Source organism: Mastigoproctus giganteus, chromosome 2 (genome assembly GCF_048544385.1).
Source record: "Mastigoproctus giganteus isolate SK-2022 chromosome 2, ASM4854438v1, whole genome shotgun sequence".
Taxonomy (NCBI): Eukaryota; Metazoa; Arthropoda; class Arachnida; order Uropygi; family Thelyphonidae; genus Mastigoproctus; species Mastigoproctus giganteus.
This window is the reverse complement of record NC_143576.1, coordinates 230,685,029-230,709,955: the sequence shown is the minus strand read 5'-3', so window position 1 is coordinate 230,709,955 and position 24,927 is coordinate 230,685,029. Positions and strand designations below refer to the sequence as shown.

Here is a 24,927-nt window from a genome sequence, read left to right as displayed (position 1 = left end):
TGGTGCACCCTGGTAATCTTAGCTTTCACCGACCTACAGCAAGAACGATGGGCTGAATGAGCAGCGCATTCCGCTACTGGAAGACCAATCTTCTGTATTCCATAAAGGGTTTAATTGATCTCTAATACAATTACCGAAATAAAAGAAAAATTATCATCTTGTGAGATTAATAATCTATTATTTTAACATAGGTAGTGACAATTTTTAAATATCCCTACGATATCATCATCATCATGCGTTCCTTCAGTCTCTACGATAAGTTGGTAGCACTGATGACTCTTTTCCACATCTCTCTGTTGAGTGGCAGCTTCTTCAAGTCCTGGTATGATCTTGTTGTGCGCAACAAGACGATGTGTGCAATGTTTTCTACCCCTGATACGAACAATAATTGATACACTGTATTTCTCTATGCATTCTTGAATTTCTTTAGGCAAATTAACGACAGTCCTCCGACAATGAGAATGACACTAAATGAATAGAAAAGGCCATCGTAGCTCTGTAAGGTATCCCGGAAGTAACCTGAAAAAAATTTTTTTAAAGAATTGAACTATAGAAAATCTTTGCACAAGTAACATTAAAATCTACATTGAATTTTGTAATACATAAAAGGACTCTTGTTTTTCCTTGTAAATTTCAGTACCTTTAAATGTGGTCTTTGGTGAACATCCATCATAAACGTAAATCATTCTGTATGGCTTACAATTTGTATTGTGGCATGTGTCGGTTAAAATACTGAGCAGTTGGGCATCCAAATCTGGATAATTTAACACACGAAGGTGTTTGTGTTATCAAGATATTCAAATAGCTATCCAGACCGCTACGTTGATTTACAAGTTGCGATAATTTAAGTGTTTAAGCTCCATAGTGAAGGAGGAGGAGGAAGGCGTAAACACTAGCTAGGCTCGAGGGAGGGATGTGGAATTTAAGGACAAGGGGAAAAGTGTAGTACGCTTTCTCTCTCAGAAGAGGGAGCCAGAGAATGAAAAAGAATGATCAACAGTAGGTCAACTGACCACGATCGAGAAGAAAGGCACCGTCGCAAGCAAAACAGTATAATGATCTTCCACGGAAAGGATCCATGGATGATGATGTTGATGATGATCTCACCACGTATAGCAGCGGCTGCAAAATTTTCTATTTTGGAATCAGGGTATCCTACGGTTATCCAGATTGGAATAATGCTATGAGAAAGCATGTCTACCAAGGAGTTTAGCGTCAAAGCATTCAGGACCGATGCTTGTTGGAATTCTATATAAATCTTGAAGACAATGAGCCCGCTATTTGAGTTCTTTGTTTCCTTTTACTGTGGCAGTAAGTGCGGGTTCGTAATATATTGATGACAAAGATTGAACTTTGAACATTTATGACAGCTGAAGCAAGGTTTCTGAACTGAACTCTGACTTAAATAATCCTTTAAAAAAATAAATAAAATAAAAATTCCAGCTCAGTATCCGTCAACCATGATTAACACGGACCGCTAGAAAATTAAGCAAAAAAAAACCCAAAAACACTAATATCTATTAAAACAGTCAACTGTTTCCTTTTTTTGAAAGACTAATCTACAATATTCTTGAAAGCTTAAATAACATTCTTTGGACTGAACATAAGCCGCCGTAGCCTAGTGGTCAGGCGCGCGGGTGCATAAGTACACGTGCCTTGAGTGACCGGGATTCAAGCCCGTGACTGCTGAATACGGTGCTGTTTCTTGTATTCTGTCTATCTTGTGAACTCCTCTGACCGTTTGGTCGTCCCGGAGTATAAAAGAAAATTTATTTTTATTTATATAAATATTCAAAACATGTATCAAAATTGGAAAATTTATCCCTTAATATATATCTGTATTCTTCGTATAGCGAACACTCATATAAAAGATGCTCCCAACTCACTACCATTTTACATTCACAATATGGTTGGGATTCTAAACCAAACTGATAGAGAACCATGGCCAGTTAATATAAAAGAGGTCTCAATATTAAGATAAAACCACTTAGTCAACTTGATTTCATAATTAAAATTAACTAGTGGAATGGACAAACGAGTCACAGCACCAGTTTCACTATTATTTCATCTTTGCTGCCAAATATCAATTAATTTCACAAGAATATTTCTTTATTCTTTCTTAATATTTATATTGAGATTTCTTTCTTAATATCTATATTGAGATTGCTTTCTTAATATCTATATTGAGATTTCTTTCTTAATATCTATATTGAGATAACCTGAGAAAGCCTACAACAAATTATCAAATCATTTATAGCATCCTCCACAGAACAGTTTTTCTTGAAACTGTACTGGCAAGGAAGAGTTACATTAGCAGTGTTAAACAAAAACTCCAATCTTAATAACAATAATCTTTCAAATATCTGGCCCAAGTTAGCCAACAGAGAAATAGGCCTGTAAACTCTTGGATCAGTTAATTCCATCCCTGGTTTATGAATTAATTTTAATAGGGCAATCTTCCAGAAACCTGGAAAGACTCCTTCCACATAACACTTATTATACATTTTTAAAATAATTTCAGGGAAAAGTTCAACAGCTTTCACTATATTGCTGTTTTCCACCATATCTAAAACCGGTGTTTTGATACAATTTAACAAATAAAGTTATACTGCAGGCTCAGCGTGGATTTGTCAAGGGGTGAACTTTTCTGACTAACCTGATTGGATACTATGATGCAATAATAAAGGAACTAGACGCAAAAAATAAATTTGGTGTCATGTATTTGGATTTCAGTGCTTTTCATATCTTACGCATAAAAGACTGCTGTATAAATATGAACAGTGTGGCATTAAGGGCAAATTACTGCTTTGGATAAATAGATGGTTGAGTGGGAGAAGATAGAGAGTGGTTATTAATGGACAAATATTATTAGGGAAATTCCCCAGAATTCTGGGCAGCGCCCATTATCATTTTCTATATTTATTAATGGTATTGTAAAAGGTATATCGGGATTAATATTTAAATTTTCAAATGGATAAAAATAGGCAGATCGGCTGAGAAATGGTAGCTGAAGTTTAACATTAACAAATGTCAGGTATTTATATTAGGTGCAGTAATTCAAGATTAATGTACCAATGTGGTACTTAGGGTAGTGGAAAATAAAAATACCTGGGGGTAATTGTGCAGCCAGATATAAATATCTCTGACAGCACAGACTGCCAGGAAGATCATGGGATATGTTCTCATATATACAGGCATTTTGGTACCAGAAATGGGGGGGAAGCATTGTCCCATTTTATAAGGCTACACAAAAGATGGGACATAAATTCAAATTGTGGAAGTATGGTTGCAGGATAGATGTGCGGGAGTTTGCCATTATCCAACCGATGGTTTTATTATTGACAAGCACTCCCATGTGTTTCGGAAATAGTTTCAATATATTCAAAGAAGAACAAGAAAAACTATTGGTAGGGATGCACAGGTATGAAGTGTGAAGTTTTTTTTTTTTTTAGCCTGATGTTTTGTGAGCTTGCTCTCTTGCATCTTTTGTCTCACAGTGTACAAGGACACCGAGGATGCCTATACGAGCCCAGCTAATATCCGCTGCATAGTCCATGTGAATATTGCTGTTGCGGTTCCTATCTTTCTGGGGGTTGGTTGACTGTGCTCTGTCGCTGCTGTTTTACGAAATGAGACACACATAGCTCACCACGTGCGTCGACCACACGTGGTCGACGCACGTGGTGAGCTATGTGCGTCTGACGTGTTTCACGTTTGACCCTTGTCTGGTTTTTCGATCGCAGTAAACCTAGTCACGATAGACGTGTGACCCCATACGAGAATGCTTAACCATTTTGGCTGATGTCAAAATAATGGCATCTGTCCGTCTTGCCCCCACAATCATTTTACGTTCGGGGCTGGATATATCTCGACGCAGACCCAATTTTCCTGGCAGACAAAAACTGATATCAGTCCACGTGTGTGAACTACAATCTTATATCAACATTTCCCGAATTTGTCCCTACCAGCATCACAATCTGTTCGTTCTTACACAAGGAATTGTTGTTAAAGCAAAACTAACTCAGTGTATATTGGGTACAGGGAAGGACAAAGAGATTGGTGAGGAGAACAAAGCTGTGCTTTCACCAAGAGAGGGTTCAGTCCTACATATTTTGGCTTCTGGAGACATGACACTTGAGAAGTGATCTGACTGGGGTTTTAAGGCTGTGAATGGATTAAGTAAGCTCAATGCTGATGGCATTGTTCCTGTTGCTGAGACGACACACATGAGGGGGTGGGAGCATAAATTCAAATTGAGGAAGGATGGTTGCAGGACAGATGAGCAAAAATTTGCCTTTAGCCAGTGGGCGGTCGATTGTGGGACAATTGACAATAATTTTAAGCAATAACTAGATAAATTCTTAGAGGGGTAGACAGGTGATATGGGGAAATTTTTTGGATTTTTTTTTTTTTGCCAATGCTTTGTTATGTATTATCTTGCTTGCTTTGTTATATATTTTGCTTAATCACAAAAAATACGATGCAAAATTAAAGAAGAGCAAGTGTTGAAAACTTACCAATAATAACTGGTATAAGAATACTAAAACACCCAATAATAAATCTTGACAAACCAGTTGATAATGCGAAGATTTCCCGTCCCAGATGCTCTTCAAACAAAACAAGGTAGAATGGTTCAAGACATGAACATAATCCTATAACAGCGGAGTTTATCATCAATACAATATAACTTCGAGCTGAAGCAATGCAAGCCATGTTCACACCCATCGCTAACATGAGAATTATAACGAGAATTTGCTTTGTTATAAATCCCTTATTGGTCACCCATCCACCACCGATCTGGAAGATAATACTTGCCACAGCAGTACAAATTACAATAGAAACACTGTAATTTTCACTGACTCCCTTGTCAAAGGCAAAATCTATTATAACGGTGTGAAAAGCAATTATAGAAATTGTAAATGCAAGTAATCCAAAGGTTATGACAAGAAATATCGGAGTCAACAGCAAAGATGCCATTATTTTTATTGTGGGTAAAGTACCTTTAAGGAATTTAAAACAGTAATTTTCGTCATTGTTAATTGCTTCGAGTTGCGACGTTCTTTCTGGGGAACTCCGCTGTGTTTCTTCAGAGAAAACGTTCATATTTTGAGTAATTTCTGGCTTTCCATATGATTTAGAATCATGACACTGGACATCTGAAGAGGTTTCTGCTCGATGACCATTATCATAATGATTTTTTGGGGACTTAACAGAAGGCTCTCCCATTACGATTCCAGATATAATAATGTTCATCAGAAGAGCACCTAGAATTATAAACGACCCACGCAATCCATAAAATTCAATCAGTCTTTCCGTAATAGCTGGTAAAATTAGACCTCCGAACCCATTTGCCGAGAATACGATCCCAAATACCACAGATTTCGTAGTTTCGAAGTGTTGGCTGATTGTGACAGAAACTGTCGGATAAAGCAAACCCATTCCAAGACCTGTGAAAATAAAAATAAAAACAGTATATATGAGGTAATAATAATACAATACAATTTATTTTTATCGAGAGAATTTATTTACAATAAATGAAGTTGTTAAGAGAAGTAAATGTCTTGACAAGAAGTTGTAATTCTTCATTTACAACAGTTTTTGCATAGACATTTCATTATCTTTTCTGTTGGATAACAGAAAAGATAATGAAACCACAACACATAGTACATTCCGCACTGCAAATAGAGAAAGTAATTTATCTGCATAGCAATTCTAATCTACTGTATCATTGAGTATCAAAAATTTTCTTATTAAAATGTTTAATTTGGAGCTTGAATAACTTCTCTTGAGTCTGAAATCTACACTAGCCAACACGTTGTTTATTATATTCATTGTGTGCCTATCTTGAAATCAATTTAGTATCCTAGGGTGAGGCAAAGTGATTGCTTTTGGGTTCCTTAAATTTTGTGAGACATTTCTTTGCAGATTCGACTCTTCAAAAATAGATTAAGATTTTTCAAGATTAAATTTAACTTCAGTTTTTGAACTGGATAAAGTATTTTATATTTCAACAAAAATTGCCTTCTCTTATTCAGGTCATTCCAAAAGTTTGTCCCATTAAAAGTCTCAAAATCCTGTTAATTAAGTTGTTTGTTACCCTTATTTCAGTTATATTTGCTCGTGCCCATACATTTACTAAATAATTGAGTTGGGAGTCCACTAATGCATAATATAAGGTAACTTTTGTTCTAAGATTTAACTTATTCTTAATGTAGTAAAAAAGTGCACATAAAAACTCATTATTTTGTACAAATTTGTTATATGAATAGCCCAACTTAGATTGTTGTCAATCCAAGGTAAAATCCAAAAACTCCAATAAAAAATCCAAGTAAAATCCAATCCAAAAAAAAAAACCGAAGGTAACAATGATTTGAAACTTCTTCCACAGTTAGACATTTGCAATTCTGGAAATTCTGATCATGTAGGCATTCATGTTTGTGTAATTTAATAGAGGGATGGATGTCCAAGGTTTGATAAGGGGGTCTAATTACCAGAAATTTTGTTTTTTCAAAACTGAGTGCTAATTTATTATCATGCAACCAGTTTCGTAAATTTATTAAATCCTGCTGTAAATATTTAGTCATTTTTGTCAGGTTCTTTCCTATTGTATATAAGATTATATCATCTGAATAGATTTTTATAAAGGCGTTCTTTATTACTTCGAATATGTCATTTATACAGGGTGTTTCAGTTAAGCGTTTCAGAACTTTTAAGAGGGGTAGGGTACATCCTGACAACTCGAAATCATATAGCAATGTGGGGTCGGAAATGCTTTCCTGAAGCGGTGTTGTACACAGAAGCACCATAAAGAAAAGAGACCGTAAGTGAGAAATCGTTTTAATAATACATGAAAAGAAGCAAAAGGTACATGGATTAAAGTAAGTGTTCGAAGTTTCTTCCACGGGCTACAATGCACGCCTCACATCTCCGACACATGGACATCCGAACATTCTGGAATACTCCAGGCGAATTTCGAATTTCTTCGGGAGCTACTGCGATTCTTGCAACCAGCTCCTCAGCATTGTCAACAGGGGTGTCATAAACTAGCGATTTCATATGACCCCAGAAATAAAAATCAAGACATGATAGGTCGGGTGACCGAGCAGGCCAACGCACGGGACCACCACGTCCGATCCACTGTTGACCAAATGTGACATCCAGGTAGTTACGAACATCTCCGCTATAATGGGCAGGGGCTCCATCGTGTTGGAACCACATTGTGTGTTGCGTCGATGCAGAAATCTGTTCATCTCTCAAAAGTTGTGGCAATACTTGCTGCAGAAAGATCAAGTAGATAGGTCCGGTTAGACGACACGGTAACAGGTAAGGTCCGATGAGGTGATCTCCCATAATACCGGCCCATACATTGACCGAACATCGAATCTGTGCTGCACGACGTCGTATTGCACGCGGGTTCTCGACCGCCCAGATATGGTCGTTATGCGTGTTGAAAATTCCTTCCCTTGTGAAGGATGCCTCATCGGGAAACAACACTTCAGCAGAAAAAAGGGGATTTGTAGCACATTTTCCAAGGTACCACTGTGCGAAAGCAGTACGAGGTGCATAACCCTCCGGTTGCTGTGTCTGGACACGCTGCCTGGAGTATTCCAGAATGTTCGGATGTCCATGCATCGGAGATGTGAGGCGTGCATTGTAGCCCGTGGAAGAAACTTCGAACACTTACTTTAATCCATTTACCTTTTGCTTCTTTTCATGTATTATTAAAACGATTTCTCACTTACGGTCTCTTTTCTTTATGGTGCTTCTGTGTACAATACCGCTTCAGGAAAGCATTTCCGACCCCACATTGCTATATGATTTCGAGTTGTCAGGATGTACCCTACCCCTCTTAGAAGTTCTGAAACGTTTAACTGAAACACCCTGTATAGATGTTGAACATGATTGGCCCTGCATGAGTGCCCTGAGGTACTCTTCTCTTTACATTATATGATTTTCCTTTGTATTCTCTACTTCAACTGTTATTTTTCTTTTGGTTAAATAACTTGCTAAGAGTTGATTGATTCTTCTCCTTATACCATATTTCAGTAGTTCTGTTTCAATAATGGAATATCAATTAAGTCATATGCTTTGGCCAAATCTATAATTAAAATCATTATGAAGTTATTGTTGTTTAAATGTAAGTTAAAAGAGTCTACTAAACTCTCTAATAATGTTTGTGTGCTCTGCCCTTCTGATATGAGAATAGAGAGTTGTTTAACAGCCCATATTGATGTAAGTATTTGCTTATATGGGAAAAAATATAATTTTCTATTATCTTATTTATAACTGACTGTATTGTTATTATTCTGTAATTGCAAAAGTCATCTGGTGATCCCTTTTTATATATTGGAATTACCTTAAATGAGAGTAAATTTGTAGGATAGCTTCCCGACTCTACCATCCGTGCTATAAGCTCCACCAAGAGAACAGAGAACTGTTCTTTATTTCTCTTTATTTAGGTTACTGTAATAGTACGATTTCTTGTTCTTTAACTGTTCTATAATCTTAAGAACCTCAGTGTATTGTGGAGTTAAGACTCCACAAGAGATCACTATCTGAGGAAGACTATCTTGTTGATTAAAGGAATTTTGGCAATAATGAATATAATATCTATTGAGATCTAATACAGCTCTGGCAAACCTATTTGCACCCTAATATTGATTGTTTGTACCAGAAATCTGTTCTAATAGTGTTTTAATTTGATTCCCCTTGATAAGTTCTTCCTTGTACTTAACAGGTTATTTATAATGTTCCATTTATCCTTTTGAGTTATCTGCTTATCCATAAAAAGTTGATTGCAATAAGTGTTTTTTTGTTTTCTAATCATACCTGTCAATTTATTTCTGAGTGTTTTATAATTGCGATAATGTTCTATCTTTGATGGACAATTTTTATACTGCCTGAAGTATTTGTCCCTTTGTACCATTAATTCTTCTATTTAGTTAGTCATCCAAGGTTTCTTAAGCTTAATCCTGCTACTCCTAGAATTTAAGTTGCAAGCGTATTGATTTACTTTTCTCTCGGTATTAAACATCGAATTGTTTATCATTTGTATTATCTTATTTTAAAAGGCATTTACATTTGTTGTGTAAGATGCTTGCTCTTGTATTAACATGTTTTCTATGTTCTGTTTCAGTTAACCTGTTGATAAATAATTTTTCTTCGTAACATTTGTTAATTTAATATCTTCACATGGATGTTGTTTTGAGTACATATCCACTATAAGTATACATGTTCTGTGTTCTGAAAATTTATTTAATAGTATGTAAGAATTAGCGTACTTCAACTTTATATTTGTTATAAGGTGATCTAAACAAGAGCTTACTGTTCTATCACCCTCCATCCTTTGTTGCCCAGTTATTCCAAATAAGGTATGTTCAAATCCATAATTGTTTAATATTGCAGAGTATTTGAGTATTACATTATCAGTTTCATCGGCAAGAAAATTAACATTAAAATCTCCTACTAGTATGGTCTTTTTAGTCTGTATGTCATCCCATTGCAAAATTATGTTATCTAATTCTATTGGGCAACTGTTTATAGAATTTGATGGTGACCTATAAAAAGCACAAATCATGAATGTGTTTTCTGGATCTTCTAATAATTTGACATACAGGAGATCATTAGTCATTATTCCTATGTGTAAGGCCATGGTTAAATGAACCTTGGTATAGAGGTCTGGAGGCCTCACTTGGAAGGATGTTGAACAGCTGGAACGAGTTAAGAGAAGGGCAACCATACTGGTGAAGGGAAAAAAAGAGTTATTGTAGTAGGGTTTTAGGTGCATCAGCAACTATGGTCATATTGCTCCTTGTATGCTGTCTCTAAATTGTTCATGTTCTGTGGTCGATTTTCTGTTTTTCCGGACGAAAAACCCGAGTTTCCATAATATGGAAATTCAACTGGAACCATGCTACATTCACCTAACACAGACCAACTCTTTGTAAAAAAGGCCCATAAAAATTCCTCTCGTCATCCACGGGACTCGAACTCAGTTCTTTTCAGCCTAGTGTGGAGAGGAAGGCGATTCTGTCAAGTGTGCTGACCACGAGAGCAGACCCTATTAAAAGTAATAAACAAGAATAAGCAGAAACACGCTTTGCAAAATGTTTATTCACATTATGTGTACGTTTTGCTTATTATAATATATATTTCTAAAGAAACTTGCTTGTTATAATCTGCTAACCTACCTTCCATTGTTATCTCCTCTCTCATTACAAAATAAAGAGTATTGATGAACGCATTATTTTTTATTGTTTTAATGTTTTTACAATTACATGTATACACAATGTATTCTATTCAAAAGTTACGTGATTACATGTTTACAGAAGACAGTTATGTTTTCACACAAGAATCTATTCAGCAGCTAACCCAATGATTCATTTCCTGAATCATTGTTAACTGATTAATTATGAATCAATTATATGGACCTCGGGAGCACCTGAGCAGATTAAGAGGGCCCGATGACAATGGCTGAACAAAGTGACAAACAAACGAAACTCAAGGTCGAGACCGATGTTGCACATTAACGTCAACTTTAAACCCCAGAAACATAGGATACAATAAATAAAGCTAAGTAGCATAGAAAATCATTTACACATTGACTCATTAGACCAAATCACATATGCCAAAGAATCACATGTTCAGAGAAGGAAACAGGAGAAACAAAAAAGAAACTGAAATTGAATTTAAAGGAATGAATGCTATAGAGAGAATGCTCCCCGCAAATACATGGGGACCTCTTTTCTTCATAACATTGGAAAGAACTTCTGTTTGAAGGATTTTTCAAGGTCTAAAAGATAAATAAAGCAAATTATTATTACCTTTTTAATTCTATGTTAGTAATAGAATTAATATTAGTAGTGAAAAATGATGCAAGAAAACAGAATTGCACAGCATCAGCCAAAAAAATAACTTTTCCCTTCACCTATCCATCTCCTCCAACAGGTAGTCTAATTCTTCCTTCAATTTATTGAAACGATTCATTTCGAAAGATAAGGATGCAAGCTTGTTCCAGCAGTAAACCACTTGCTAGCTAAAGACAAACGTCCGCATGAATTCTGTAACCGGTCTTCCTCAATCTGAATTTGTGCCACCTTATGTGCGTAGTCTGAGCAAAAGAAAGAACCCCATCAGCATTTATCTTGCTCAATCCATTTAAAGCCATAAAAACCTCAATCAAATATCCCCGCAGGTGCCTAGTCTCCAGACGCTGCAAATTGCAGAACTGAAGTGCTTCTTGGTAAGACCACTCTTTTATTGCTTCACAAATCTCGTTACTCTTCTCTGCTCATTCCAGCTGCTTCACATCCTTCCTAAAACGTGGCCACCAAACCTGCACGCAGTACTCAAGGTGTGGCCTGACCTTTGCCTAATATAATAGACTAATCATCTTCTTATCCCTGCTGCCAAATTTCCTATATGTCATAGACAACCCCACGATTTGTCCTGGCATTGCTCAGATTTCTTCATATGGGACTGCCCAAATTACCCCTAAACATTTTCCTCTACTCTGAGTGTAGTAACACACAGTCGGAATGTTACCTTGGAATTCTCAAAGTTAAGCATCAACTGTCATGTCAGTTCTCAGCTCACCTAATTTTTCTCGATCTTCTTACAACAGCAAACTGTAATTACTATCATTAACCATCCATCCTGCCAACCTTCGTAGTATTGGCAAACTTAAATATTAAGCCTGATATACCTTCATCATTCATAAATAGAGAAAACAAAAATGGGCTCAGCACCGAATCCCAGGGAATCCACTAATAACATTAGTCCACCATAACAGGAGTCATTGATAATACTGTCTGTTTTCTGTTCTTCAACCATCCATTTATCCATATATGTAACTTTCCCTTAATGCTAAATTGCTCAAATCCATACAGCAGTCTTTTATACGCAACAGTATCAAAAGCTTTCCTCAAAATCCAAGTATATGATATCAAAATTATTTTTTGTATCCAGTTCCTCTGTGACCAAATCTGATTATGCAATAAAATTAATCAGACAACATTGCCTTATGGGCTACCATCTGTTTGTTTTTTTTCAATTGAGTATTATGTAGTTTTCTCTCCGACCGTTCACTGCTTTTTGATGGTAGATGGCTCTAAGCCTTCTAACTTTTCCACTAATGCTGGAGTTCTCCACGGTTCAGATCTTTCTCCAACTCTGTTCCGCTTGTATATTAATGACGTTTTTCCTTGACTGGAAATCTTATCCATAGCCCTGCTGATGATAGCACATTGCATTTCGCCTTCCAGTTTAAGAAACCTTTCCCTGCACAAACAAATTCTACGTCTCGAATATCCAACAACAATTCCTTAAATTCCTCTCTCCTAGTATTTCTCCAATAGAACTTTAGAAGAATTGAAGTTAACTTCAATCCTTCTAAAGTCCTCTGTCATTTCTATCATATAAGACTCATCCTGTCTTAATACTCGAAAAATTTTCAATGTTTCTGTGCTCATCTTCAAGGATACTCGAATTTCTAGATAAGGTCACATATCTCTGTTAGGGACTACTCAGCATTCCAAATGAATTTTAGCATAAGCTCATCAAAATATTGCTTCCACTGCATTAAAAAAAATGTTTCTGTTATTTTGGATTTCGCCGTTACTTTTCGTCTAAACAGCTGCTCACTCTATCTTACATCGGTCCTACATTGCAATACTGTTCCCACTTTTTTTTTCATTTGATTTGTTTCAGTTTAAATATATACCTGCTCAAATACAATAAAATGCCAGAAGATACGTGGGACGTGAGTATTTGAAGTTGTGCCCCGGAAACCTCGCTCGAGCTCCTTGACTCTCTTCAAAACTGGGCAGTAGTCAGGTTAATTAATGTCCACCTCTTACAGAGTCTCTCCACTCTCTGTATCATGCACGTTCTGTTTCTGCTGCATGCCTTTTCTCTAGATAGGTCCATGAACACTGTTCTTCTGAACCGCATCCGTAATTCCAACACTCCCTTAAAAATAAGTACGAACGCGTGCCGCAACCAGTCACCATCCATTCACTGTCCAAATCCAAACTCACAGTACCAACTTTTTCTCTTCCTCATTTATCCCTTCTACTTCTGTTCTTTGAAACAGAATTCCGTCACATGTATTTCCTGAAAATAAAAATGTAGAGAAATTCAAGTCTAATATAAACAAGTATCTTCTGTCTTCTCAATATTCAACTGATGCATGGTACTGAGCACTATATGTTATCAGCCTTTCATGTTTGGGATTTTCGAAAATAAAATAAAAACCTTGAATTTTTATACGGTAGGCTTTCATTCAGCGAATTAAATGATCATCTCTGCATTTACGAAGCATATTCCATTGCGACTGCCATTTGTCGATACTTTACTACCGGGATATTACCGAAAGTCCACTTGGAAAATGTTCATCACCTCCTATTCCCTGTTTTTAAATTTTTATACTTTGATCTTCCTGTTTACCGTAATTAAATTAAATCTAATTACCGTAATAAGTAATATATTAATTGTCTATCTCTAATATTCCAGTCCGCTGACTTTAATTCAGCTTTTGATGTAAAATGTGGGTAATGGATGTGGAACAATATTACATACCCAAGCTAAAGTTGAAGATGAACTCAACAGTTACCTTGCATCGATATTTAAAGAAGGGAAAACCCTTTATATCAAAGAGAAATTCTGGGAGTGAAGTCGAAAAAAATGTAATTAATGATGTTGAAATTCAAACGTTTATTTAATAAAAAAAACTTTCGAGCCTACAGGACAGTCAGGCTCCTGGGCTGATGGCATATATCGTATAATCTTAAGGGTGGTGGCAAGTGAGTGCATTGAACAATTAAGGCTAATTATGCGAGCATCACTTTTTTTTTTTTTTTTTTTGATAGTTGTTGGCGCATCGGCTTCTGTGGCCATATTGCACCTCCCAAGGGTTTTGCAGTACTTTCATCCAAGCCCGAGGCGAGAATCGAACCCGCGACCTTTGGGTTGCCGGGCAGGTACTTTACCCACTCGGCTAGGCCGGTCGGCGAACGCGCGAGCATCACTGAACTCGGAAATATTTCCATTGGATTGCCAAAGTGCCAATGTATCTCCAATACATAAGGGCAGTTCTAAAAGTAAGTGGGAAATTACCGGCCGTTTAGTTTAACTTCAGCAGTAGGGAAAATCATGGAGACTATGATCAAGGGTGGAATTTCAATATCATTTAGATAGAAATGAAATTCTGAAGGATACTCAGCATAGTTTTGTGGCGCCTCCGTAGCCAGGTGGGAAGGAGCAGCAGTGCGTAGCACACGCTTCTTGATTAGACCGGGGTTCGAGCCCGTCACCACCAAATACGGAGGATGCGGAAAGGTCAGGGAATGACCATCGCATATCCCGGAGCAATATGGCCTTAGTTGCTAATGCTCCTAAAAACCAAATAACAACAACAACAACAACATAGTTTTGTAAAGGGAAAATCATGTTTAACTAACCTGGATAGCTATTTTGACAGGGTCACTCAAGAGCTGGACTTCGGGAAAAATTTTTGCATTGTTTATTGGGGTTTGAGCAAAGCATTTGACTGAGTCCCACATGCTTTATTAGCTGGACCAAGTTGGAATCACAGGAAAAATCCTTAGATAGATAGCTGTATGGCTTCAGGCAGGAGGCAGAGGGTTGTGATAATTGGTTATTCCTAAGATTTGGTTAATGTGAGAAGTGGGATCCCCCAAGGATCAGTATTAGAACCACTGTTGTTTTTAATTTTCAAAAATAACATCGATGAAGGGATAGAGGCGTGATGTCTAAATTTGCAGATAATGTAAAAATTGGTAGAGTAGTTAATGATCGCCTGCATGCAGAGCTTCTTCAGAGCGACCTAGACAGACTTCATGGAAGTTCAGAAAAATGGCAGCTATGCTTTAATCCAGCAAAGTGTAAGGTATTGCACCTGGGGAACATTAACCCCAAAATAACTCAGCATAGTTTTGTAAAGGGAAAATCATGTTTAACTAACCTGGATAGCTATTTTGACAGGGTCATTCAAGAGCTGGACTTTGAGAATAATTTTTGCATTGTTTATTTGGATTTGAGCAAAGCATTTGACTGAGTCCCACATGAGTTTGTATACACTTGGCGGAGTTGAACTAAAGCCGGTAGTGAAGGAAAGGGACTTGGCTGTTACGATACGATTAGAGTAAGATTATAGACAGGTTGCAAGGAAGGCCCATGGTGTCCTATCGAACATATGGCCGCCATAACCGAGTGGTCAATTGCTCGGATGCATAAGTACACGTGCCTTGAGTGACCGGGTTCAAGCCCGTGACTGCTAAATACGGTGCTGTTTCTTGTATTCTGTCTATTTTGTGACATCCTCTGACCCTTTGGTCGTCCCGGAGTATAAACAAAATTTTTATTTATTTGATAGTAAAGGTAAGGACGTCATAATCCCATTGTATAAGGCTATTGTTAGAACACACTTGGAATACTGTGTTCAGGTATGGAGACCGCACCTAAAGTAAGACATTGTGCTTCTTGATGGGGTACAAAGATGGTTACTCGCCTGGTGAGATCGGCTAAAGGGCGCCCATATTAGGAAAGACTTCGAATATGTGGGTTGCAGAGCTTGTAAACTAGGCACCTTAGAGGATACTTGATTGAGGTGTTTAAGGCGCTGAGTGGCAATAGTAAAACTAATGAGGACGAACTTTTCACGGTTATAAATGATTCTAGAACTAGGGATCATAATTTCAAGTTACGGGGGAGTTGTTTAGATTGGATTGCAGGAAGTTTTTTTTGTTTTTTAATTTTTTATTCTTATTATTATCATCATTTTATTTAATTATATATTTTTTTGGACTGGTGCAGCCTAAGCCATAGGTTTCCTTGCACCATGTGATCATTGCCAATCTAATACCAATACTAAACCTCTGGCTATTGTCCAAGAAGGTTCGTATTATTGAAACCCAATAAAGAATTAAACTTACCAAGGACGAATCGGTATAATATCGACAACCACAGTATGCTTTTCGCCAGTGAACACGCTGTTAGTCCAACCACTGCAGTAAAACTGCCAGCCAATGCTACCTTTCGAGTACCGAAGTTGTGTGTCAACATTCCTCCAAGCAGAGCTGTAAGAATAAAGAAAATTCACGGTATTCACGACAAATGGAAATACTCATTCAAAACATGACTCGCCATTTATTTAATTATTATTTAAACTCAGTCTTATTAATATTATTGTTCTTATATATTATTTCTATCTGATTAGGACTCCACCCCGTGATTGCTACTGGTACCAAGTGCACAGGGTTGTTGTTGTAGGGATTGAAGAGCATCAGCAATTCCGAGGTCGATTTTCTGTTTTCTTGACGGAAAACTGAGTTACCGGGAGAAAAACCTATGCTGATCATGCCTGAAGACAACTAACTCAGCTACGTTGTGAAAAAGGCCCATAAAAATTCCTCCCGTCATCGACCGGATTGGAATTGGTTTTTTCCACCTGGTGTGGGGAAAAAACCCCTGGCTATTGGAGGACGGCGATCGTAATAACCATGCTACCCATGAAGGCGGTTGTTATTTCTACCAATGTATAGTGATAATTATGTTCAGATATTTTTTATTTATTTATTGTAAAATACGGTCCCAGCCAGCTTTCCTGGCAACCCCGCTTATAATTAGAATACTGTACAGATATTTACAAACTTACATCACTAATTCCCTCTCCATTACAAGATATTGATGTTCTGCACTTCATGTGTCCGCAAAAGTATAAGATAATGAACAGCTGCAGTTCATAAAAAATGAATTTGGAATCCTTGCTAAGGAAAGTAGTTGAGAAATTGCCGTCAGTGCATGCAGTTGCAATGTAATGTCCAGTCTGAGAAAGAAAAATCTTTTTAATAAATGAAACATTACCCGAAAATTGAATTCCACACCATGGAAGTACTGTATTCTCCAAAGTAAATTGCAGTCAGGCCGGAAAAGTATTCTTATCAGCAAATTGTAGTAAGAAAGTGAACACAGATCTATTGCAAATGCATCAACTTCATAAGCTTTAAAATATGTTTAGTTAGAGATTGACGTTTCCAATCGACTCGTCAGGTATACCGAGTTAAAAGACCAATCACTGATGAAATTCACAACCTGAATTACCTATCCTCGTCCAGTACTCAGATTTGAAATAACACTTAAGGAAGCATCTGTCCTCGAATACTCCTCCATGAAAGAGCACTCAGTGATGAAGTGTGGACTAACCAGGGATGTTTTTCTGGCCTATTTGTACTACTCCTCTTAAATCATTAGTGATTATCTAGCAGCTGCCAAAGCTCGTGCCTGCAGTATCAGGTACCGCATCACACAGCTGTCGTCCACGGCACAAGGAACCGCCTTGCTGTAATCTAATGATCGAACATCATGTTGTAGAAACTGGTGACACCTTGGAATTACAATTTCAATATGATTTAGCCGGAGGATTAACTCATGCAGCAAGGTCCATTCAAGAAAATTTTATAGCTGTCACGGTATGGTTGAAATTGTTTTCAATATGATGTTGCATGGTTCACGTTTCAAGGAAGAAATAGTCACCTACTACTGAAGAGGACGTTGATTTTCACCTCCATAAAGAATACAATAGGAGATGTGAGTTTAACACGAGTGTCACCTGTGGTTAAATCACCTCTTCCGATTTGTTTGCCGCAGCTGACTGAAACATTCTATAGCTATCAGTTTGAGCCACGAAAAACTTGGATGTGCTACATCCGTTTCAGTGAAGAAAATTTAATATGCCATAGAGCTACTCAGCTAATTTTATCAGCATTGTTCTGCTCCATTTGCAGCAGAACTCGTCGTCTTTTGAAAACTTGTACAGCAAAAGTTTGGAAAGCACCAAAGTCTACCCTTGTCTTCAGTAGAAGGGCCTCACACATCCAGAAGTCGGTGTTTGCACGCTGGGTGCTCCACAATCAATTCCTCTTAGATCCTGGTATTCGGGATACCTATAACGAAGATGTACGCAGTGTTCTCTTTCTCCACAAATACACGATGAACGAGCTGAAATACCTAAATCATTTGATTTTCCAAAGACGGACCCATGTTATGTAAGCAGGAACGTTGAATATAGATTTGGTTGAAACCAACATGGCATGCCTTTCCAAAACTGTTTGATGCTTGGAAGAAACATTTTGATTATTAAACCCTTAGTGCAGTTCTTCCATCTGTTTTGCCACCGATCAATAAGAAGAGTCCACAATCATTTCTTCTCCTCGTTATAACCATCGTCACAGCGAATTTCAATTGAAATCCGCTCGTATGGCCGTCTACGCCGCAAATAGAAGCACATGATTTGAATACTAAGATCAGATCCAGCGGCAGCCGTCCTGTTATCACCTGCAAGGCCTCATTTGACACAATCCTACAAGCCATACTAAGTTGTAACAACATTGTCCATTGAATTGAAAATATTCTCCTAACATTTGCCTTTTGCATCTCACAATCTAGCCAGACATGTGCACCATAGCTCGCAATTGGCAAGAAGATACAGTCATAAAATAGATATAGATTCAATGCCTTGCCTTTTATCCCCCAGACCTTCCTAGTTACACGGCCAATCATACCAACAAATTTACGAATCTTCCCAGCGATGTAGTTGATGTGTGAGACAAAACGTAACTATCTATCAATCTTAACTCCTAGATATTTGATCGTTTTCACACACTGCAGACTCACTCCATCTATCCGGCATTGTGGATTTCTCGTAATTGACAGGTATCCTTTTAACAACACATTTTTGCTCTTTTCTCTTAAAATCACAAGTCTCTGCAATTTACACCAGGTACTCAGCTACGAAAAAATGAAATGTGATCGTTACTCTAATTGGAGCCTCAAGTCACCGTCCACCAGCAAAATTAAATCATCAGCATGGAAAATCGCGCATGATAACCGTTATCATACGCGATTGATATTTAAAGGTATGATATTAGGTATGATTTTAAATATCATACGCATATGATATTTAAAATCATACCTACACTTTCTTCCCATGTTCGAGTACCATCACTTGCCTGAATTGAACGTGTGATATCTCCCCCTGGGTATTTAATTTTGCTAGTAAATAATTTGGAAATTAAGCCCCAAGAGTCACTGTTCCCACATATTCTTACAAGTTCCATCCACCCATTAAATTTTTCTTTTGCAATCAGACGTCTGTATCTTATTCTCAGTCGTTTCTACTCATTCCTGAAATGCATTTCGTCTTCTTCACAGTGACGTTTACTTCTTTGGTATATCTTCCAATTTATAGCTTTATTGGATTCTTTGCGTAGCGTTGTTAACTGTGGAGTCCACCACTTAACAGGCATACGTTTAGTTTAGCAACCCCTCATTGCAACTTTAAAGGCATTTTACACTGGTGGGCAAAACTTATGGACCAATCAGGTTTTCACCTGTAGCTTCTCATAGGAGTGGCCTGGATATCGGAAAAGTACACCAAAGGAACCTTGTGAGATACAGAAATGATGAAGGAAACAAAACCGACACAACAACGCTGCAGATGGACTTTATTCAAAAATGTCAACATAACACTGGCTGCCATGATACAGATTCATCACTGCCAAACATGGAACAAAGGGAAGAGGTGGTCCACAGTAGGAGATATGGCAACCCCTAATGTCGATGCAGGCTTTCCACCGCTTGTCCATACTTAGACGATATTGTTGATTTGTTCTTGGGTTAACATCGGCCATTCCTCTATCAGCGTCATCTTCAGCTGGCGAACATTTCCTAGTGGGTGTGGATGTGCTGCTAGGCGTCTCCTCAGAGCGTCCCATATGTGTTCGAAGGAATTTAGATCGGTCGGTGAAACGGGCAGGCCAATTCATACGAACAATATCCTCACTTTCCAAAAGCAAGCTACATTGCCATGTGGTGTGACGCTATCATCCATTAACACGAACTCGGGACCAATGGCACCTAGGAACAGATGCACACGGGGCAGGATTACCTCAGTACAGTAGCGTGCACCAGTTACAGTACCGCCTTTCAGTATCTGGAGTTGTGTACGTCCATTCAAGATAAGGCCTCCCCAGACGAGAACACCTCGACTGCCATATCGATCCCTTTCAGTGATGTTTGAGGGGTGATACCGTGTGCAGACCTTTTGCCAGATTAGCTGACGTCCAGAACGCTGCTGAGGCTGACTCTACTCTCATCAGTAAAGAATACCTTACCCCCATGCGCTGCTGTCCAGTCTTTGTGTTCGAGGTACCACTGTAAACAGTGTTTCCGATGGGCAGGTGTTAAAGGGACACAGTCTACTGGCCGTCAGGCAAACAGTCCACCTTTGTGGAGTCGCCTGGCCACAGTAAACCGCGATACCCTGCGTCTTGTGCTCCTGTGCAGTTGGTTTGCAATGGATCCCGCTGTCTGATGTCGGTCCCTCCTGTCCTGTAGGAGTAAATAGCTGGCATCATTGGAGGTTGGTTTTCATGGACGAATACCACTGGTCCTTCGAACAGCTGCACTTATCGTTCTGAAGACCGACTACGCACGTGAGACGATGCTATGGGCAATACCGAACTCTGCAGCCACACTGCTCGCACGTCGACGTTCCTCGTGCTTCCCAGTTATTCGACCCCTGGTAAAGTCATACCGATGTTGTTGTCTACTGGCCATTTCGTTGTCTGTAGCACTGTATGAAACCAATGGAACGTCTGTAACAATCGTGCTCACCATTAGTTAATATTCACATAACTGCTGAACTGCTGCTTTGACCTGTTAATTGAGCCCTCTCATCACGATTCAAATGTTTGCATGTGCACTAGCTTTCTACTGAACGGCCACAGTTTTGCAAATCGCTACAGGCTGTTTCGTTTGATTTTGTGTTTGTAACCTTTATAAATAGTGTTGATCCTTAAGTTTTGCACACTAGTGTATAACCATCCTTGTATCAGCTGAGCCGCTGCAGAGTCACCCAAATCGATTAACGCATGGGTAGACACTGCGGCCTTTTGTTTGTGTAATTCTTCATAAAAACAGATTCCAGTTAGCAGTATGTACAGAGAATCGTTGCAATTGACCTTGCATATATCCATTTTGACGAGTGTCATTTTCCGTTATCTCAAACATGATACCTCTATGATCACTGGAGATCTAGTCACGCTCAATGATACAGCTCGTTATGTGTTTGGACCCTCTAAATTGTTGAAAGGGTGATATCAATATTCGATTCTCCATATCTGTCCAAAATGTGCTATTCTCCGATCTCTGATTATGGATTACAAGATTATTTCTGATTGTTTCCTTCAATAATATCAGTAGACCTGTATACCACGAAGTATTTTTGGAGTTGGAGTCCAAGCACAAAATTATTGTTTGTCCTTTCAGATATTCAAACAGGCATCCCATGTAATCTAAGTGTAATTCAATTTCTGCACCATGCTGGAAGTATATCGAGGCTAAGTAAAATTTTACGATCTCACTTTCAACACATACACATACAGCATGAGAATTACAAAACAAATGCAGTCTTGTCACCCCTATGATTGAAGATAAGAATCGCGGCCCACAGATTATGCTCGTTGCACGACACAATGTTTGTAGACAGAGAGAACCTCATTACTTTTCCATCACTTTCGTAAGGTTCTTGAGTGCACGCCAGATCAACCTGTTTAAATTGCATGCTATTCTCAGCTCAGCCGCTCCAGCTTTTGACCGTTGTGCATTAAGCTGGATTATTTTTATATTACTTTTACCATTAATCTGTTCGTTACGATTTCTAAGTGTATCGTTCCCATATTTACAATAATTCTGACCTGAACCTCTTTGCACCATGTTGCAAAGAAGAATATCAGATACGTCATATTAGAATTTCTGAATATCAGATACGTCAGTTCGTTCTTTCAATTATTAATTTCCGTGCTCTTTCAAGTTCTGGACATCTCCTATCCCTAACAGAATGATCTGCTTTATTTCCTCGATTTAAACAGACAGTTCACATACATAACTTGCTTATGAATATCCGGACAAGTGCGATATGTATGTCCACTCTTTGCACAGTGGCTGCAAGTAAGCTCTTGCCGCCTGCAAGGTCACCAGATGCTACAACTGCCGGCTGGCAGTTGTAGCATCTGGTGACCAAACGAAATGAATTTAGCCCATAGGACATCATTCCTATATAGACTCTTCCCTGATTTATCAAATATTTATATATGCGACTGGACACTTCAACTATCCAGTTTCTACTAATTCTTGTTTTGTTTATACTGTACTTCCAAAATATATCATTAAAAAACTTCTCTTTGTTTATTTCTTCATCAACATCATAGATAATTATTTTTGGACTCGATTTTTTAGGCTTCGAAAATGAAACATCCAAACTTCGAATCAGTTCATTTTTCTTTATCTCATAGATATCCTTTACAGTCTCTAACTCCAGTATAATACGTCTTCCCATTATTTCTCGTACCCTTACAGTTTTCAGTATTCCTGACATTGCCTTGCCAACAGCCAGTTGAAAATCCGTACTGATTTTTAGCCTCGAATCTTCTTTTGCTTTAATCACAAGCGCGTGATTAAAACAAAAGAATATATAAATATATATTCTTTTATATAAATATCTAAAAGGATATATGCTTCCCTTCTTCTTGCACCACATCGCTGTACAGACTTTTACCTACCTGAAAATTCTCACTCCCCATTGCTTTATGAAATGTTATTTTTTTGACAAGTCTACTATCTTTGCTACAAGACACCCTCTGCTTCAAAAATTTCATTTTGGACACCCAGCCCTATGGATGCATTGTCTAATATACCCCGTCTCAACAGAATTTCTGCTATCACAGTTCTGTTTACGCCATTGTCTTCACTTAAGAGCTTGACCAGTTTTCTCTGGCGAAGTTTCTTTTTTTCCTTTACACTCCAATCTCTGTCTAGTCTCTTCAGACTCATTTTCTTCAGGCTCAAAGGCTGGGCTGAAATTTCTTTTTTGATCCTCAATTTGAGGAGACATCTGAATCTGGGGTACAAGACTCTTCACACCGCTTACTTCCTCTAAATTAATACTGCAGATTAAATGCCGTTCATCATCCATTAAAAAAAGATATAAAGCCATATTTTGTTTCACTCTTTCAAGTGACCCAGCCTCATGTGCATGATACATTTTTTTTCTAGTCATGCTTCTTGTGTTTCTCTTTATCCCATGTAACTTATTCTTACTCATATCTGGAGTTCCCACCAAACTGTCCTGCTCCACTTTCACTAGTTTATTTCCCTTCTTAGTAATCAATCTCTGAGAATCTACGCTATCATAGTTGGTTTTATCTTAAGTCGATGGACTGTGGTCCAGGACAGCCCCAGAGACTACTTCCGCCCAATCTTTATCTATTACTTGCATTTCAATGTCAGTACTGAGCGCCGATTTGTTCCCTGATTGAAGGCCAACTTTTTCCACTGAACCGTTATCACCGCAATTTTCCTTCTGTTTAAACTCCGATTTTATCTTTGCTTTTTCCTTTTTAAATCTCTTTTCCTAACCCCTTCTGTCTTCCTCTCGCCGGTATCAGGAGTTCCCACTGAAGTGTCCTGTCCCACTTACACCAAATGTTTCCCTTTTTTTTAAGTAAATTCCTGGAAATCAGCATATTCTTTATCTTGAGTAGACAATGGGCTGTCCTACAAAGCAATCCCAGAGGCTATCTTCACCCGATCTTGATACACTTGCATTTCATTATCAGCATTTGGTTCCGATTTTTTTCCTGATTGACCACTTATTTTTTCCACTGGACATGTATCCTTGAAGTCTTCCTTCCATTTGTACTCCAATTTTCTCTTTGCTTTTTCCTTTTTTAATCCCTTTTTCTTGATTCCTTCCTCACTTCTATCTGCATGCTTGCTATTTACCTGGTGTTCTCCATATTTTTGGCAAGCAGTAACTATGGTCAATTGCCCTAACACTGTCTCCATTTTACCGTGATTTGTGTCAACTCCATTATATATTAATATACATATCTAGAATTAATGCAAGTGATGCGAAATTACCGACATCCGGAGTTCGCCATGAAGATTCCAGCTGGCATTAAATAACTTTCCTCCTTATGTCAACTCTGTATTACCAGGAAGCAGCTAAAATGACAGAAGGAGAAATTAGACAATTTGTAATATTTCCTTATTTCACAATGACAGAAGGAGAAATTAGACAATTTGTAATATTTCCTTATTTCACAAGCAGTGATCATAATCATTATTCCGGTTCACATATATTACTTAATTTGTTTATTTCTCCTTGTTCACAAGTGTTGCACGTTTAATCAGGTGGCGCTAGTATCTTCTTCCCGAAGCTATTCAAATTGGTAAATTGGTAGGTAATTGTTGTCATTAACTTCAAATTAGGTAATGTATTAATCCCATTTGGTTTTATGCATCATCCGCATGTACCTCGCTACGTCATGGAATAAGTTTCGAGTTGTAAGAAGCTCCTTAATTCAAATAATTACCGAATGAATCGTCAACGGCGTTTTCCTATGTTATAGCATAGGAAGCCATTTAAGTCAAATTGCTTTAAAATATTCTTACCGGCTAGTAACAATTTTCACTCTTATTCATTGTATGACTGGTGTTCAAAGAAAGTGCATCACCTAGGAATTTCACATTTCTAACCCTTCTTTCGCGATGGTACGTTACATTAATGACTAGCATCACAAATAGAAATATAAACAAAAGGTATTTATTAATAGTTAAGGCAAAGCTAAGCAATATTTGACAGGTGCTCTCAAAATATTCCAAAATGAGCATTTGCAACCTTTATGCATCTGTTTTGGTAAACACTATAATTATGGCTGAAATGTTATCAGAAGCCCTCAGTTTGGGATGTGTTGGGGTAACTAAGAATAGGAATAGGTGCATGTATAGCAATGCTAGAATTATAGTAAATAAATTTGATGATTTTGAAGTGTTGGTCAAAACATC

General features: G+C 37.9%; 1 protein-coding gene across 1 annotated transcript; it reads right to left on the bottom strand.

The window, feature by feature from the left end:
* Nucleotides 1–406: 406 nt before the first annotated feature.
* Nucleotides 407–22,456, bottom strand: LOC150090230 (monocarboxylate transporter 9-like). The gene is made up of 4 exons (XM_090390218.1): nt 22,228–22,456; nt 15,954–16,097; nt 4,518–5,447; nt 407–519 (listed from the first exon to the last, which is right to left on the bottom strand). Exons 1-4 carry the CDS (start codon nt 22,454–22,456, stop codon nt 407–409), a joined length of 1,416 nt encoding a protein of 471 aa, XP_090246344.1.
* Nucleotides 22,457–24,927: the final 2,471 nt, after the last annotated feature.